The sequence below is a fragment of the Aspergillus uvarum genome, assembly GCF_003184745.1.
Source record: "Aspergillus uvarum CBS 121591 unplaced genomic scaffold BO82scaffold_33, whole genome shotgun sequence".
NCBI classification, from domain to species: Eukaryota; Fungi; Ascomycota; class Eurotiomycetes; order Eurotiales; family Aspergillaceae; genus Aspergillus; species Aspergillus uvarum.
Genome location: NW_020291330.1, coordinates 30,214 through 47,741, shown reverse-complemented (window position 1 = coordinate 47,741; position 17,528 = coordinate 30,214). Strand labels below are relative to the sequence as shown.

General features: G+C 50.9%; 8 protein-coding genes across 8 annotated transcripts; 6 read left to right on the top strand and 2 right to left on the bottom strand.

Annotated features, from left to right (window-relative positions):
* Window positions 1-529: 529 nt before the first annotated feature.
* Window positions 530-1,488, top strand: BO82DRAFT_355049 (cysteine dioxygenase). The gene is made up of 3 exons (XM_025635339.1): window positions 530-966; window positions 1,024-1,282; window positions 1,336-1,488. Exons 1-3 carry the CDS (start codon window positions 676-678, stop codon window positions 1,419-1,421), a joined length of 636 nt encoding a protein of 211 aa, XP_025491031.1. The 5' UTR covers window positions 530-675; the 3' UTR covers window positions 1,422-1,488.
* A 223-nt stretch (window positions 1,489-1,711) lies between these two features.
* BO82DRAFT_99014 (Zn(II)2Cys6 transcription factor) lies at window positions 1,712-3,709 on the top strand. Its single transcript, XM_025641730.1, has one exon. It carries the CDS (start codon window positions 1,831-1,833, stop codon window positions 3,655-3,657), a length of 1,827 nt encoding a protein of 608 aa, XP_025491030.1. The 5' UTR covers window positions 1,712-1,830; the 3' UTR covers window positions 3,658-3,709.
* A 1,177-nt stretch (window positions 3,710-4,886) lies between these two features.
* Window positions 4,887-5,783, bottom strand: yaf9 (YEATS domain-containing protein YAF9; the record flags this gene model as incomplete). Its single annotated transcript, XM_025631509.1, has 3 exons — window positions 4,887-5,590; window positions 5,653-5,677; window positions 5,751-5,783. The coding sequence occupies 3 exons, from the start codon at window positions 5,781-5,783 to the stop codon at window positions 4,887-4,889; spliced, it is 762 nt and encodes a 253-aa protein (XP_025491029.1).
* Window positions 5,784-5,995: 212 nt separating this feature from the next.
* Window positions 5,996-7,521, top strand: horA (ubiquinone biosynthesis protein COQ11). Its single transcript, XM_025635338.1, has 4 exons — window positions 5,996-6,166; window positions 6,234-6,288; window positions 6,362-6,702; window positions 6,799-7,521. Exons 1-4 carry the CDS (start codon window positions 6,121-6,123, stop codon window positions 7,218-7,220), a joined length of 864 nt encoding a protein of 287 aa, XP_025491028.1. The 5' UTR covers window positions 5,996-6,120; the 3' UTR covers window positions 7,221-7,521.
* A 282-nt stretch (window positions 7,522-7,803) lies between these two features.
* On the bottom strand, window positions 7,804-8,815 carry BO82DRAFT_285605 (pre-mRNA-splicing factor SYF2; the record flags this gene model as incomplete). The annotated part of the gene is made up of 3 exons (XM_025631507.1): window positions 7,804-7,851; window positions 7,902-8,537; window positions 8,603-8,815. The coding sequence occupies 3 exons, from the start codon at window positions 8,813-8,815 to the stop codon at window positions 7,804-7,806; spliced, it is 897 nt and encodes a 298-aa protein (XP_025491027.1).
* A 254-nt stretch (window positions 8,816-9,069) lies between these two features.
* On the top strand, window positions 9,070-11,417 carry BO82DRAFT_98778 (uncharacterized protein). Its single transcript, XM_025641728.1, has one exon. The coding sequence runs from the start codon at window positions 9,169-9,171 to the stop codon at window positions 11,092-11,094; it is 1,926 nt and encodes a 641-aa protein (XP_025491026.1). The 5' UTR covers window positions 9,070-9,168; the 3' UTR covers window positions 11,095-11,417.
* A 2,296-nt stretch (window positions 11,418-13,713) lies between these two features.
* BO82DRAFT_98804 (uncharacterized protein) lies at window positions 13,714-14,719 on the top strand. The gene is made up of 2 exons (XM_025641729.1): window positions 13,714-14,259; window positions 14,316-14,719. The coding sequence occupies exons 1-2, from the start codon at window positions 13,950-13,952 to the stop codon at window positions 14,522-14,524; spliced, it is 519 nt and encodes a 172-aa protein (XP_025491025.1). The 5' UTR covers window positions 13,714-13,949; the 3' UTR covers window positions 14,525-14,719.
* Window positions 14,720-15,859: 1,140 nt separating this feature from the next.
* On the top strand, window positions 15,860-17,374 carry BO82DRAFT_375226 (velvet factor family protein; the record flags this gene model as incomplete). The annotated part of the gene is made up of 2 exons (XM_025637466.1): window positions 15,860-16,203; window positions 16,468-17,374. The coding sequence occupies 2 exons, from the start codon at window positions 15,860-15,862 to the stop codon at window positions 17,372-17,374; spliced, it is 1,251 nt and encodes a 416-aa protein (XP_025491024.1).
* Between the last annotated feature and the right edge of the window lie 154 nt (window positions 17,375-17,528).

Here is a 17,528-nt window from a genome sequence, read left to right as displayed (position 1 = left end):
GTGTCAACCTCATCATAATGTTCTTCTTGCTCGACAATGGACATGACTGACTCACTTTGGTAAACTACTGCATAAATAACTCTCAGCCTGTAGATACCTAAGTCGAATGCTTTGCTATGGCTACGGCCTCTGTCCAGATTGCCGGCCATAAAATTGCTGGAAGATGAAGCGCTTTTTGAGGCAACAACACTACTGGGTGCCATAGCAATTAAACTCTCATTTGCTGTGGATTTTACCTGAAGTATGTCCTCTGATACACTGTGACAGAGTATCATGGCTTCCAGAAGAAATTGGAGTTAGCGACCAAGCAAAAGACCAGTATTCAGCAGCACACGAGAGACTGCGTAACTCATATCCAGGAATCGAGATGTCGATATGCGCTGGTTATCGTCGGTTATCGTCGTGCCAGGGCGGAAAGAGCAGATTATTGGCTGACGCGTCGGCGGTTCCACTGGACAAAATGTCAATCGCCGACCAGCTGGCTCAATCGCCGACTGGTTCTGTGTAGACTCAAATATTAGTTATATCAAGCAGCTTTATAAGAAGTCGCAGTGCATTGCCACAACAAGTGTCATTCTTGACTACCCATATTACAATTATACCTGCCAGGAGCTTCATTTTACCGGATCGACTCTCTCTCAATTGGGCTCGTTGACTGCTATCGACCGCTGAACCATGTCTTCAACCCTGCTTGCCTCGAACTTCACTTCGTCTCCCGTTACAAAAGACAGCATCACGTCGCTGCAGCATGGGGAGTATACCTTTGACCAGCTGGTCCAAGACTTGAAGATGTACCTTGGCAGCTCGCGGGGCATTGGTACAGAACAAGTTGACCACCGTGTCCTCATGGCTTTCATGTCCAAATATGCCTCCAACCGAGCAGACTGGTCTCGTTTTGCACGGAACGACCCAAGCAAGAACTATACACGCAACCTAGTAGCCAATATCAACGGACAGGCAAATCTGGTAAGTAATGTCTCAGTCGCGAGGGGCTGAATGTATTTCAGCTGACCATGGTGGCAGCTGGTTCTAGTCTGGAACCCCGAGAAAGGATCCCCGATCCATGATCATGCAAATGCGCATTGCATCATGAAGATTCTCGCTGGCGAGCTGAATGAGGCAATCTATTACACTCCTGACCCCGAACAGAGCCATGAGGCCCCGTTAAGAGTGAAGAAGGACACAACGTATGGAACCGACGAAGTGGCCTACATTTGTGATCAGATTGGACTGCACCGGGTCATGAACCCTCGCAGTGATCAACTTGCCGTTTCCCTGCATTGTATGCACCCCTCATCACCTGAAATGTAACAGGCTCCGACTAACTGGCAACAGTGTATACGCCTCCGAATGCAGCGGACTTCGGGTACAATATCTATGACCGGGAGTCGGGGCGGAGAAGTCATGTCTACCAGGCGTAGGATTTTGTCATGAATGGGCCATGGTCCGGTGCACGTAATGAATAACGAACTAGATTAATGAATAGATTTTATGTTTTGCAGTTCTAGTACGCGTAGTCGAATTAAGAGACTTGAGAGAGCCTAAGAGAGTAGACTTCGACAGCGAACCGAAAGTCGAGAACAGATGAGAGTTAAGATGTGCATGCATAAACACTGCTGAGTCATACCCAAGCAATGTGTCGTTTTCCTTCAATCGCCGCTCAGCATCGGCCTTTGCATTACTGTCTTAAAATGCGCCTCGCTTCCTTCAATTCACCGAAAATGCACTGGGCCTCTGACAGTACTGTAGGCGCCTGTGTTTACTTCAAATGCAGTGGCTTCCGGGCACAAGATTCTGTGTAAGTTCACTGCTCACCTTGCGGATCTCAACATGGTCCGCCCAGCACCACTTGCCTGCACGGAATGTCGCAAGCAACACCTCAAATGCGACGCAAAGACACCGTCATGCTCCCGCTGTCTTGAAAATCGATTCAATTGTCTGTATTTACCCTCACGGCGGGGAGGAAGGCGGAAGACTCAGGGTGCGACTCAACAACAGCCCCTAGCTACAACTCCCAGCTATCCTCGTCTTCTACAGCAGCAGCCAATGACTTCGCATCTAGCTACACCAAGCACGATCATCCCCCACCATGCTTCTAGTGTCAATATGACAGAGGTATCGCCTTCCTCCTCGGGGCAGCAAGACCTTCCGATCCAGTTAGCGGAGGATATTCAAGACCCAACTGAGTCCGATGCCCGGCTGGTTCGCCTGTATTACGAGAACTTTCACTCTGCGCACCCAATCTTGGTCCCCGCTCCTCTTTATGAGGAGCGCAAATATCCGAAGTATTTGCACGAGGTGGTTGTCCTGATAGGAAGCCATTTCTTGCCGCAGTCGAGTGCGTCGCTATCTGAATCAGCACTGGCTGAGTTGAGCGCCAGCGGTGAGAGGACTCCGTGCAAAGTTCAGGCCCTTCTCCTTTACTCAATACTGCTATGCGCCCGCGAAGAATGCCCGCAAGCCCAGATCATGTTCTCTACTGCGGTTGACATCGCTTTGGAGCTGGGCATGTACCGACGAGACTTTGCGACAACATCATGCGACGAAAGAGACGTTGAAGCAGAAAGTCTGCGCAGGACGTGGTGGGAGCTCTTCACCGTGGACGTCTATATGGCTGCTTTACAGAAAAAGGTCGTCCTGCGATGCAGCAGCGTTCCATATGACGTTGCCCTGCCTTGTGAAGAATCGGCCTATGTCAACCATTCGAACATCCCAACCCCGCCAACCCTTGCTGGATTCAACAAACGGATTTTCACTGCTGACGATGATGATGATGGCGAGGCTGACCAGTCTCGGTATTCATCTTTCAGTTATCGTATTGAAGCAGTGTGTATTCTGGCTCGTGTCATCGTGCTTAACAGTTTACCCGAGACACACAGGGACCATCTGCAAGCTGTGGAAAATGCGCTTGTCAGCTGGACAAACCACCTCCCATCAACCAAAGTGGACATTGTGGATATGTACGGCAGCATTGATGAAATGCTCTTTCAAGCACATACAACAATTCATTATGCGGCCATGCTTCTACATCTCCCGAGAAGCAATCTGCGACCTGCTCTGCCAGACACAGGGGCTCCCATCAGTCCAGTAATCCCATCCCGTCTCTCGCCATCGTTTACCCGGCATGTCCACGACATTAAAGCCACAGAAGCCTCTAAGCAACTGTCGAATCTGCTGTCTGTGCGACCAAGCGTTCAGAGATATAGTCCGTTTGTCGTGTTTGGACTTGTGCTATGCGGCATGGTGCAGCTTGCTACCAGTCGAATCCATCCGCCGGAGTGTTCGGATCATCACTGTAACCGCATAATCCTTGTTCTTGGCTGTCTGAAGACGTTGAAAAACAAGTGGTCAGTAGCCAACAGGGCTCACCATTATCTAAGAAATGCAGCGTCGGAAACCTTTACGGCTTGGATCGAGTCTCGCTATCCACAGGCCAGTGGCAGTGCACCGCCAGCCTCCCGCATTGATGCTTCGAGCAATTCTTCGACTATCGATAGTAGTGCATGGATCGTTGCCCCTGGGATTCCGGGTGCCTTACGCTCAGCAGACGCGGATGTTCAGGGCCTCTTCTCACCTGGGCTTCTCTCGGCTTACATTGATCCCACTTGCAGCGAACCACTGCTCTTGCACACGATGCCCGACCTCGATTTCACATAATCTGCAGCTTGATTCCCCATCAAGCAACACTTGAGTCATTGAGAGCAGATTGAGGACCAAGTGAACCCCACTGACTTCGCCGTATTCGCTGCCAATGTGGTCAACTATCGTGGCTGTCCCTCCATGCAAATAAAATTACCAGCTCTACTGTCGTCCACTCCATCGTCTTGAATGATTCGACTCTGGATATTCTTGATTGAGAATATTCTTCCATGTATCAACTTATGATCGACAAGACAGCATTGAATGTAGGTGAGAACATGGGATGGCGGGCAAGGTCCTTTCAAACTAGGAATCTGATGTGTTCTCGGCCCACGGAAACGACAATTAAAATTGGCGGTGCAAAGCATCAATCCCGTTCCTCTATTTTACGCATTCACCGTGGCAAGGAAAGAGAGGCCTCCCTTGGGAAGAGATTACATTAACGGCCCCTCGGATAACGGAGAAGGCTCTATGCTGCCTCGATCAAGTCAGCTAATAGCTCATTCATTTCAAACGCGGTTACTACAATGACTAGGGCCGCAGTGAATTCTCGTCAATGAGAATTCAAAGCTTGACCTGAATGGGGAGAGGATGAGCGCGTGGAACACCTCGAACTATTTTTATGTTGATGCAGGTAAATTTCTGGTGAACGGGCTATAAGGAAATAGACAGTTTGATGAGTATTCCACTATCGTTCTTCTTGCGGAAATAAGACGATATCTTTGATTGTCTCACAAAAAGCTAAGGGCTGGCATCTCAAGCGCCTCTATAGGCTGCTTAGCATTAGGGTGATACCAAGAAGCAAGGTTGGTTACCCCCGGGCATTCAATGCCAGACTTGGACTGCGTTGTCCGGTTTCTGGCAGATGAGTCCACGGTGACAATGCGGACGTGAGCGGAAGAGTTACTCGGTACCTATCGTTGGGTTGCGGAGATGCACGCAGGTCTAACAGGAACATCTGTCTCTCGGAGGCATCAGATAGACATAGCGCAAACCGAGTCTTCGTTGCGGGTATTCTTTGATTTTCCCATACCAGAATGGAGCTTGAACCTGGTCGTTCACTTAGCGCGGCACCTGCTGCCTTCTGCATCTGGCGTATGCGGGAGAGAACTTGTATTTTGTGGTGACAGTCCTGGATGCTAGTCGTGTGCTCGGAGGCTGGATAGTCAGGAGGCCATCACTTGGCCGATAGTCAAACGCGATTCACGGGACATGATGCCACGAGGATCTGACTTCCGAGACCTCAATTAGCGTTTCTTGGTAATGGCTGGAACGCCCTCGCTCGCGCGTAACTCGGCAAGTCTCTTCTCACGCTCGATGAGTCTCTCCTTCTCCTGCTTGATCATCTGTTCGACCGTCTTGTTGGCCTCCGCCAGGCGGTCCATCTCACTGGCCTCTCCCGCTTTGCTGTATTCGTTGCCCGGGGTCTTGTTGAGCGGGATCTCCGCCGTCCGGCCGTTCTTCTGTTGCTGGGCCTGCTTGGTGTTCTTCCCACCCTTCCCCTTCTGCGGTTGCGCGGTCGTCGCGGGGCCTCCGGTCAGAAGCTCGTAGAACTGCTCCACCGGCTCGTTGAAAACCACCTCCTCGTAGTTCTGACTGGTCACCATCTCCCGGCGTTCCTTCTTGCCCTCCGCATCGTCGCCGTACGGATGCAGCTTCAGGCTGTGCCACAGCGTTTGAGGTTTCTCGTTGGATTCCGGCACAAAATAGAGCTTGATCTGGATCTCGAATTCACCCCACCCGGTCTCCGTGACCTCGAAGGGGGGCTGTTCGATGGTCCGGACATTCTGCGCGTACGTCTCGTGCAGCTTGAACTGGACCTTTTTCAGCCAGTAGGAGATGTCTTCGCCGTTGACGCCTTTGACGAAGACGCGCCATTGGTGGGTGTGGTCGGCGGGCACGTGGGGAGGTTTCTTCGCAGGATCGAACGGTTGGGCTTCGCTGCCGAAGACTGGGGTCATCGAGTGTTAGTACAGCATAGCGAGTGGTGTGAGTAAATTCGTGCTGGCGTACCAAAAGGACGAAACACAGAGACACCCTTGAGATTCTTCTTGTCAGCGGCCTGGTCCTGCCTCCCTCTGATGCATATACGGGATAGAATAAACGCTCACCCTCACGCGCTTTGTACCCGTTGCAGAAGGCATGCTTGAGCTTGAGACGTCCCTTTGTAGATTGTAGTCGTGATGGAGGACAAATGTGTTGGGATTGAATTGCGATGAGGGACGCACGTAGGACGCAAAGTGACTATGTCCCTGTCGCGACTTTCGCCGCAACGGCACGTGACAACGGCGGGTGGTGATACGATAAGGAATTCCTCGGAAGCTTCCGCAGCTATTCTTCTGGCTCCGGCGATTAAGCTCTCTTTTTCAAATACTCCCATTCGACCATGTTACTTTGAAATTCACTGCTCCTCTTCTTATCCTTCTATTTGCGCTATAACCGCACGCACATACTGTGTGATAGAACTATATAGTTAGCAAGATGGCTGCTAAACGGGTTGTTGTCGCGGGTGGTAATGGTTTCTTAGGTAAGTATACTTCGCACGGCGCGCGCGCGCGCAAGGAATCGACTGACGAAACTCTCCCCTCCAACAGGTTCGAGGATCTGCAAGTCTGCCGTCGCTAGGGGCTGGTCGGTCACGTCACTCAGGTATATGATTCTACTGATGGTCGGATAAATTGTTGTTCAATCTCGCGCAATCTTACTGATCGCCACGGCATAGTCGCTCGGGCGAACCGCGGTGGGATGCCGTCACAGACTCGGTCAATCGCCCGAGCTGGGCGAGCTCCGTCGAATGGGCCAAGGCCGATATCCTCAAACCCGAGACATACAAGGCTTTCCTGAATGGCGCCACGGCCGTGGTCCACAGCATGGGCATCCTCCTCGAGGCGGATTACAAAGGAGTGGTGCAGGGCAGGGAGCCGATTCTCAGTGGCTTACAAAGGGCCTTCAGTGCCTCGAGGCCTGGCAGTCAGGATCCCGGGGAGAGACGAGAGGGCGAGCCGCTTGAGGTCCGGGACCGCAGCGGGCAGTTTACATACGAGCTGATGAACAGGGATTCCGGTGAGTATGCAGTGCTTGGATGAGGGGTTTTCGGTCCTAATTAGAGAAGAAGAGAGTTTTGGCCTGGATGCTGACGGTTGGGGTCATGATGTTTAGCTATCGCACTCGCCCAAGAGACACACCATGAGCGGGTTCCTACCTTTGTCTACATTTCTGCTGCGTCGGGAGCACCGGTCCTTCCCAGTCGGTACATCACAACCAAGAGAGAGGCGGAATCGATCATAGCAGCGCAGCTACCGGAACTTCGAAACGTGTTCGTGCAGGCACCCTTTATGTACGATGAGAGTAGAAAGTTCACCCTGCCGATTGCACTCGGTGGCTTTGTCGGATCCCAGGTCAATGCTCTGCTGGGAAACAAGCTTGATTTTCTTGGCTCGATGGTAACCAAGCCACTCAAGGTGGACGACGTAGGGGAAGCTGTAGCAGAGGCCCTCGAAGATGAGTCTGTTCGCGGAGCATTGGGGGTACAAAAGATTGAAGCCCTAGCCACGAAGGCTTGGAGAAAAAGCATGCTTTGAGCATTGATTTAATCACACGGTATTATTGGATTTTGGTTTCTATAACTCGATGCTAAAAATGTCACAGAATGATAAAGAGCCCCGGTGTGCAACAAGCCCTCACAAGTTGAGGAGTGGTCCGACCACTGCTCGAATCGCTGACTGTTGGCTGTATTCCAGACGAGGTTGGATATTCAAGCATGAGGCAGCTCTTGGAAGAACTGCAGAGCGGCACTGCTTCAAGGTGGAGTGGAAGCAATGAAGTGCTGCTGGTATAGTGTATTTGTACAGAGAAGGCTACCAATCGATACCCCTAGACTAAATCTTTCCCCTACGATTTCTGCCAACCTCAGAAACAAAGGGCGCCCTTGCTCTCTGCAAATGGAGCTCAACGTGACTGGCATCGTAGTTTTAGGCTCAATGGGTCAGAGCTTGGCTCTAAGGCGACTGGGCTATTTCGAGCTTGATCGCATTGCTCTGAAAGATGACCCCCAGCAAGGGAGACCGCATGTAACGACCGGGACGTGCAGAGCCACTCAGAAATCAACCAATATTGGAATATTCCGTGGGTGTGGCCGTTGGTAGGTATAATGATTGGATCCGTTCAGATCATAGTTCCACGTTCGAAGCTGTCACGAATCTCGGTTGTATACTGTTGCACGATCAGACTTGATACCAGAAGAAGAAATAAACGGTACATACCTTGTTATAGAAGCGAGCCAGTTTCTGGTTGAACTGTTTGTTCTTCTCATTGATGTAGGTGACGTCACCATCATCATCTCCGCGGCGGTCTCTCCGCTTCTTGAGTCGAACCTCCTCAGCCTTTCTCAAGTCCGCGACCAGCTTATCGACAGCTGCCCGATCAGGCCTGTTTTCCGTGAATCCGACAGTATCTGCCGTGGAATAGAAGGTGCCGTTCTTATCGACAGCGATCATTTCGCCGTCGTTAGTTTCCACGATTTCGAGGTCCCCGTTGGCGGCGGCTTTTTCGATGGCCGCCATCTTATCTCGTTCATAACCCTCCAAGTCAGGTTGTAATTCGCGCAGCTGTCTCTTGTAAACTTTGCGCGCATCTTGCGTATAGTCCTCGAAGGCAACGTCGTCACGATGGCGTTGTTTCTTTTCCATCCGCTTGTCCCATTTTTCAGACTCATCCACAGTCCAGTCCCAAGCGCGCTTGCGCTCAAAATCCTCGCCCGCGGCCTCTGTATCAGCTTTTAGCAGGTTGTGCGATGCGAAGGCGTGCTTGCGCGAGATCGATGAAAGTAATGCCGGGTCGGTCGCTAGGCGTTGTGTTTCGGCGGCGGTTTCCTTCAGGTTGCGCTCTGTAGCCGTTTTCTGGAGGGGAAAAGATATCAGTAAAAAAGCGCATTTTAGACAAGGTGAATTTGTGGAGTGCTTACTGCGCGAGCCTGAAGAGCCTTGAATCTCTCTTTGCGCAGGCGGGCCTTGGAAGCAGCATCATCCTCTGTCTTATCTACCTTCTCCGAGACCTCCTCTACGGCGTCACTGGCGGTAGACTCCTGGGAGGCATCGCCTGGCTGTTCGGCTGGCTGCTCCTGCTCAGAGTCAGGATTGCTTGCCGCAGGCTGTTCGATGTTGTGTTCGGTGGGCATTTCGCCGAAGTCTGCACAGAATCGGGTTGCGATGATGTTTAGAATTGAAGATAGGGTTCAAAGCAACGTGAAAATAGAGCGCTGGGTAATGAAAGAAGTCAAGGCTGGAGTTCGTGTTACCAGCATGGATGATGAAAGAAATCAAGGTTGAGGCTGAGGTCAGCTCTGGCTCGGATTTGCACGACTCGCCGCCCTTCCGACCGCCTTTTGACTTTCCCCTGATTGTCTGATTATCCTTATCTCCTCCCCCGACCCGCCCGCCCACTCATCCCCACACATTCTCGGTAGCATGTCATACAATAAACTCCGGTTGATCAATCGACCTCTGAGCTCAACCATTTTATTATAGCTCTATGCCGAGCCCACGGACTCATAGTCATCTGCTTGTATCTGGGCGCAGACTGGACCAGAGACCAGTGCCATGCCACATAACGCTCCGTCGCCATGTTGACCTAAGCGCCAAGCAGAGGTCTTCATATCCCAAGGCCACCCCGTCCCAAACACTTCGGTTCGCCCTGACTGCTACGCTGAAACGGCCTGAGCAACATTTATTTGATCCAATCTTGGAATCACATCTATCGCAAAGCCTTCGGAATAAGTGGCCAACAGATTCCCTGCCTTCGCCCCTTTTGGCCACTCTTTGGCCAGACTCAAAAAGACACGCTCCTGAGGCCTCGCACCTCGATACCAGACACATAAGAAGTCTTATTGATCTGCAAGTCTTCATTGAGAGTAATGTGATAAACAAGGAAGGATGCAGACTTCTGCAGTCCCGGCAATGCGTTCCTCTATCGAGAGCGTTAGCACTCTGCGAGCGGCACAACCAATTCCGAGAAGTTCTCTCTGCTATCCATGGGATTATTACGCGTGTAGAGAGGATAAATGGGCGTTGCTCGCAGCGTCTTTATGTACTGGGCATGTACTATGCAGCACTTGCATTCTCAGTTTCGGCTCTCAAGCGCTACTTGGAAGGCTATCTAGCCTGCGGCTCGCAACGCCTGGGTCCGAACGAGAGTAGACTTCTAGTTCACGCTCTCCTTGATGTCTTCAAGTATCTTGAATTCTGCGAGGAAACCCAGGACATAGGTGCAATGGTTAGTCTAGTGACTGGAGATGTCCAACCGAGCAGCAACCGCTTGCATGATATATTATATTGGGCAGGGCCTGACCATCGGAGCTCATGGTCGGGCTCTTATTTCACCTTGCTCGTCAAAATGAACAGCAAGGCACTACAAGACACTCTATGGGCTAGAATCATAGAGAATCTGTCGCCTGAGTCGCACGAGAATCAATTTCGAGCTGCATACACGTGCGTGGAGGCCTTGATTGACGCCGGAGATACGCAACAAGCCATTACATTCTTGAAACAAATATCAGAGCGCGCCAATAGTACTTTACCGTTCCTTTCGAGGGCCAAGTCACTTTGCTACGCTTTCCCCGCTGATGAACTTCAAGCTTCCCTAGTTGGCGAGGTAGAACATACCGAAATTCTGAATCGGCTTCTCACAGACATGGAGGATCGGCTGGGCATCCGCTGGCAATCTAACTTGCTCCTCCATTCAAGTGCTTCTGAACCCCTCACGGTCGCTAGTGAAAAATCATTCTTGACCATGGATGGGGATAGCACTGGCTATGGTAGCATTGAGCGGCTTCTTACGCAAATTCATCGCTTTGGATGCTCAAAATCGATAGCTGACCTTGGTCAGATTGCCGATTCGCTCAATGAACATGAAGGGAGCCTGGTGTCTAGTCTGGTCATCCCTGATGCAGATACAAATATGGAGTATGCTTGGTGTCCCCAGCATGCCCCACTCGAATTTACAGGTTCTCTATCGCCCATTGGGACTAACTTTTCCAAGCCTTGGACACCCTCTACGCTAGGTTTACTTCGCGTTAGCCCAGATGCTAGCGGTCAATGTCTTGCCGGCAAGCGATCACTACATCTGATGCAGCTTGGATACTTGGTCGCAAGGCCAAAGATGTCTCAAGAGCGAAACACGCAAGATGCCACTAATTGGGAGCAGACGGGACATATTTTTGCATGGGATCGCTTTCATGGGCAGCCGGTTGCGGTCTTCATTGGACATGTCCATGGCGCAAGCCAACATTGCATAGAAGCAGGACCTCCGAATCTGCGGTTCGGTCTAAGGTCCATCCTGAGTGTTAACGCTCTCAATGACCGACCGACACACTGCTCCAGCAATCGTGTCACTCCAATCGGCAGCAGTGCGACGAGATATTATGTTGATGTGGATCCAAGCCCGGACTTGTTACCATGAGGGAGGTTGTTATTATCATCTCTGGGCTTCATTTGTACGCAGAGGTCTTGTGACTCGAGGCATGCAGCCACGACCCTTTCTTAGCCTGCCTGTAAAGTACAGTCAGTATCTGTATGCGACAACCAGAAGTAGAGCATTGTCAATACGCTTCATACTTGAATTACCCTTATTCGGCTGAGATGGCACCATGTAGCCAATTCTTTAATCGAGGAATGGAGTATTATCTACGATAGAGACTCGTAGATGTGTGACAATCAGCCCGACATGTGCCTTGCTTCACGCACCCAAAGTAGAATATCTCCTGTGACTGCAATGCTTTCTCCGCGGATGGTGGATGAAAACAGACGACATGACCCATATATACTAGAGACACGGGCCGGTATGCTCTCGCAATCAGCAAGTAAACAGCAGTCTTGAGTCAACGCGGGACGAACTTGCCTTTGTCTGGAAGCCAATGCCGGATTCGAGAAGATTAGGATCCTATGACTCGGTAAGTGCAACAGAGGTACAGGCACAATAATGTTTGTCGGTCCGGACGCCAGGTTATCCCTGCTTCCTTACGCCCAATGCACTAGTTCTTCCTTCATCTGAGCGAGTAATCTGATTGCATGAGGACTCGTAGGACGGACTGCCATAAGCTCGAGGATCAGCATCCAAGAGGGATCGGAGGTGATAGCGTCATGCAGTCAGAATAGTTGCTGATTTGCTTTTTTTCATCTCTCTCTTTCTCTCTCTGTCTTTTTTTTTTTTTTTTTGTTGGCCTACGGGTCTGATTGGCACCTCGCCCCAAGCCCCATTTCAGCGTTTTCTTTGTTTCGTTATCTATGCAGTGCATCTCCGAGGACTTATGATAATCAAATGATGTTCTTTTTGGGGTACTGTAAAGTGTGCCTTGGTGTCGAGCTCCGTGTCTAATATCATAGCCATCCTGCTGAAGGCATTCATGATCGGACAAGCTGAACCGGAGAGCCCGACGTAAGGTGAATGGGGAGTTCAAGGGTAACTGTTGTCTGGTCGACGAAAGTCTGGTTCCGGTGTACTCCAACCGCCATTCCATATCGGAACACCCCAACCGGAGTCTGAGCCTTCCCTGCTTCCCTTTCGCACTTCACACCAGGCACATAGTTTTTATGTGGTCGAAAGTACAACCAGACGCTTAGGTATGGCGACGCCTGAAACCGTGGAATGCTTTACGGCGGAGGTGCAATGGATGGGGCCAAATTGCTTGTGTTGTGATGGGGTGCCGGTCACTTGATTCACCCCCTTCCTTCTTTCCAAGTTGTTCCCCCTACCTCCTCCTCCTCCACCTCCAGATCTTCCCCTTCGATGCTCCTCCTCAGTGGACAACTCTTTGGGACTCATCAGCGATTGATTCCAAGTCTGCTCGGTACATTCCCACTCCACCTTGGCGTCGTGTGAACCAGTCTAAGGAGGTTATATCCAGATCTCCCCGGTTTGAGTGCTCCACTATAATTCTGCTGGTTTAAGCCAGACATTTTCCGGAACGACTACTCCGTACTCCGTCGCTTTGATTCTCTTTGGGTGCGGTCGGCTCTGGGGACCTCGTATTGCGAACTTGAAAATCTTTCAGTTGCCTGCTCGAGGCTGATGGCTCGGGGCTGCTCACACGCAGCGCTAAGTGAAATCCAGCTGCCTCGGCCGAGTCAGCGACTGACCGATCGCCTCGCTACTTCAATGCCAACGCAGGGCTGCGGCTGCAAGACACGAGAGAACGGGATTCGAGCGTGGAGCGGCACCAGAATATTGAAAAACAGGGCATGCGGCACTGAAGGTTGGTCGTGTGCACAAGCAGGGCCGTCAATGTAGTTATTGACCTGCTAACGGCTGCAGTATGGTAGCCTCCAGAGCCAGAGGTCCAGACCAACAGCCACCCGAGCGCAAACCCAAGAGTGGGCACTAAGTACACATAAATTCCAGGAACTTCAGGATACTGCATGGATCACAGGGAGAAACGCCAATCTCTGGCTGGTGCTGAATCCGCCAGCATACAGCCAATCGCACAGAACCCAGGGAAGCCATTCAACCGTCAAGACACATCATTTGTTCTTGTCGGTAAGGCAACCACTCACATGCAGTAGCCCTGTTCGCCAAGTCGCGAAAGGCGAACACTCGCTACGATGCTAATGCACTAAAAACACCACCTCCTTTGTCGGTTAAAGAAACTTTCGCTCTGGACCTTGAATGTGGGTCAGAGCACTAACTACGCTATACCAGTCAGCAAATATGAAACAACCTGGGGCGGTGGCCATTCAAGGGATCCTATACCGCATTGCAAGGATGAAAAGCTTACTTCGCCAGTCCAGAGGCCACACACGCATCACTCAAACGAATGTACCCCCTACTAGGGATCTTTTATCTTAAGCACTATCGAAGAGAGGCGGCACGGGCCTGCACTCTTCAGTCGCCTGACAAAACCGCTTTTCTCAACTTTCTTGTTTGGCAACGCCTTTGTGACGTTGACTTCGAGCCCTGTCGAGGATAGTCTATTCCGGCTACGCTTAGCCAGCACTTTGGCCTACCGTAGTGGCCCGTGCAATGATCCAATAGCCACAGCACGCCACCATCAGCAGCGGCTGGAACTATGAGCGACGGCTATTCCGTTCTCCACAACTGTCACTGGTGTTTTGGTTTTACGGTCTTCTTCAGCTATGACATGCTCTTGCTTCGGCGTAAGATGATGAGTCACAGCAAGAGACCTGGCAGCGAGTTTGTAATCAAAAATACCTCGAAGCCAGAAGAGGCTCCAATCTCGAAGGTGATGCATTTTCAGAGGCACTAGAGACTGCATGACAAGATGGCAAGATTGAAAATTGGCGGTCAGAGTTGATCAACCAATGTTTATTCTGCTGCGAGCGACTCTATACGCCTGCAGGTTCTTGTCTCGGGACAGAGTTCCGCATGGGACCGGCAGCTCGGATACAGTATGGAACTCCTCGACTCCACCAAACAGCTTTCTAGTGGGTTCTTTACAACTCCCACAACGTCACTTTCCTGTCTCTTCAAGTTCAAGATGCTGCAGGCGACTTCTGTATTGGGCAATTATAATTCCCACCACGGTGGCCTCCTATATCTCTTGCTCACATGAATCCTTGGTAGCTTCTCAATCTGCAACAGAACCAGTCGCTGTCAAAAGCGATTATGGAAGTCAGCGAGTATCAGGCGTATCACTAATTATACTGAACTGACAATTATATACATAGACCAATCAGCGGCTCTAATGACAATATGTGCTGATTCTGCATCATGCGGTACGATCTGCAACTACCGACCCTTCGCTACATCGCGTTCTCATCTTTACATAATTCCCGTCGGTGCTGCGTCTTTTCAGACAGTGGCGCAGCAAATCAAACAGCAGCCTCCCTGGTTTCACGAGGGGGTGTATACAAAGAGACCAGGGGTTCTCAGATGATTGACCCCTCAAACTGATTCAGCATCAGGCGGCTCGTCGGGGTAGCTTACTTCTCAGTACTTGGTGATGGTTAACCTGCCATGTCAAGCTGCCCTTTTAAATATCAATTTTGGGGCATTTGGAAGCGATAATAATGACTGCATTCATACTATACCAGTGCTCATTGTTCTGTTCTTTACAGCGAACACTTTCCGGGGGTATCATATAAGGAGCTGCTGTTGGTGTTCGTTTGTTGATGACCAAGACCTCTTTCAGGCTCTTGCCGGACACACCGGTAATGTGTTGTCATACTACCAACGGAGACTGTCTCAGTACCCTTCTCTCAGGGCTGTATTCGAACGACTGGATACCAGATGTTCGATAGAAATCCCAGGATCCGGGAATAGACCATGCTGGATCCTGTCAGGGACGCAGTGTTGCTGCAAGTCTTGATTTTCGCGCAATGCCACACACATACGCAGTGGGCACGCACTGGCTCTCTCACAAAAGTATTACCCAGCCTGCCGATTTCCCCGGATCTGTTTCTTTTCTTTTCTTTTCATTTTCCTTTTTTTTTCTTCGCGGCCGCATATGGAATGGATTCGAATGTGCAGATTACTGCTTAATTTACAGTTAGTCAACATTTCCTATCGTCGCTGAATCCGTTGCGTCATCAGACAAGCCAAAACGCCTTATAAGCAGCGGATTGACTGCAAATCTCAGCACCTCCATCGTCACTACCTGCAGCCGCACAAGCGGTGCTATGAGCTGGTTGGATGGAGTTCGGTGGAACTCTTTTCTTTTCTGATTTTCCCTACTTATTTCCCCTCCCACTCTATACCCCTTCCCAAACAATCGCTTTGTGGGAATTTTTCTGGCATTCGTCAGGACGAACTAATAGATGACTTTTACTTTACCAGTTCTCCTCGTAGGAACGTCCACCAACGGCGGACCATGTTCTTTGGACCCTTGAATCTCCCCTAAAAGCCCCCCCAAAAGCCGTGTTTCTACATCCCTACCTTATTTCTGCGAAGCTACTTTCCGTCTGGAACCTATTATTATGCCGCCGCGCGCTATCACTTCATTCCAGTCAAGTGTCATCCCCTTCTTGTTTGTCTCCCTTTTTTGGGCATCACCAAGTGCGCCTTAATCTTATTGAGCTTTCGATTCGACCCGTCAATTCAGATCCTATATATGGATGTTCACTCTGCAGAAAACGACCAGTGGGATCAGCTCTTAGCACTTGCCGATAGAAAACAAGACCCACCGACAGAAAAGTCACAGAAGAGAATCCCCAAGGAGATAACCAGATACAAGAATCAACGGAACGATAACTTCCGAGCGCCAATTGTCTAGATGTCGAGGACGCCGCTGCATCCAAGGAGCCATGCCACATCCAGCGGGCAATATTCTGATGGGCGGGCCCAAGCCGCTGGCGACAACCATCAGGCGCTAGCAGGATCTCCGAGTCATTCTCATCCCACGGACGAGCTTCCGCGCTTCTTATTTCCTAGCCCAGCCAGTCAGGCTTATGATTCCACTGTCGCATCTACCGCCTTCAACTCTAGATTGCCCTATCAGGAGAGGCTCTGGGATAGTGTCGCTCATCAGAAGCATGATGTCTCTTCGATCCCTCCATATAATACTGGTAGTCCAGCTCACTTTGGGGATCAACGGTCCAATGTGTTGAAAAACGTGGAGTATGCCTCATTTTCTTAGCTCTTAGTTTTCCATTCCCTTCTTTTGTTGGCCTTGGCTCGTTTGAGCTCAGATGCGTGATCATGGTTCTGTTATCTCTTGACTGGCTCATGCACACATATTTCCTGTTCACATTCTCATTTTGAGCAAGCGTATGCAGGTTACCCTCACTGTACTTTCCTCGCATGTCTTTCCTTCATAGCTGCGATGAGAAGTGCCAGGTGCTTTTTTCCGGTCAAGTCACTAATTCCTGCTGGCAGAAACAGCGAACTCTCCACGGCTGGCCCAAGTCCTGGTCACTGTTATGATTGTAGGGGGGGGTCTTCCGCCAGCATGGCTGCGGAGAAGCGTCAGATACAACAGCCCCAAAGGCAGAGTACGACGAGTATGCCTTCTGGATTTGAAAGACTGCTTCATCATTCGCCTACGCCGTCCCCTCCCCCGCGGCGACCGTCATCAACCTCACGATATCACCTTTACATCAGACAGCAGCCTTTGGCTGCGCGAGCTTGTGGCGCGGGTGACAGAGATCGACGGCCTATTGACCCACCTCCCATCATCCAAATGCTTCTGACAGACTTCGATCCAAGATCCTCTGACGACAATAATATCCTTCAAGATCCGCGATTCACTGTGGGCTGTTTCCTCATTCCCGAGCCCGGATTCTCCCAATCAGACATGAACGCCGACGGTACGGGTAGAGCGGATGAATTGAGCCAGGGACAGTCGACTCCTTTGCTATCAGGAAAAGCTTTCGTGTCACCCTTTTATGTCGATGAAGACCCGGACCCCAGCACCGCGCCAGCCCATCCATCCTCGGGTTACTACGCACCCGAAGCGAGCGAATACGTGCTACCGAACCCTTACCACGACACCCCACACACCTCGGGACAGGGACAACCTGCTACGTTCTACATCTTCTCCGACCTTTCGGTCCGTACAGCTGGACTGTACCGCCTCCAATTTCGTCTGATGAACTGGGGTCACGTGGAAGACACTGGCAAGTCAATGCCGATCCTTGCCGAGGCTTGGACGAATCCCTTCCGCGTATTCCCGGCCAAGGACTTTCCTGGAATGAGAGATTCGTCCCTTCTAACGGAAGGATTGAAGGAGCTTGGGTTTGTGGAATTGAAGACGCGGGGGAAAGGGAAAGGGAAGGGCCGAAGGAGGTGATACGTAGAACGCTTCAAGGCCTCTGTCGGCAGCTGGGGGCAATTATGACAAGGGTTGACCGCGTTGTACTTGAAAAGCAGAACTTTCAATTCTCCCCACCCCCAGATCATGTTCCGTGCTTATCTGTCTTTCGATGTTCCTTTTTTTCTATGAT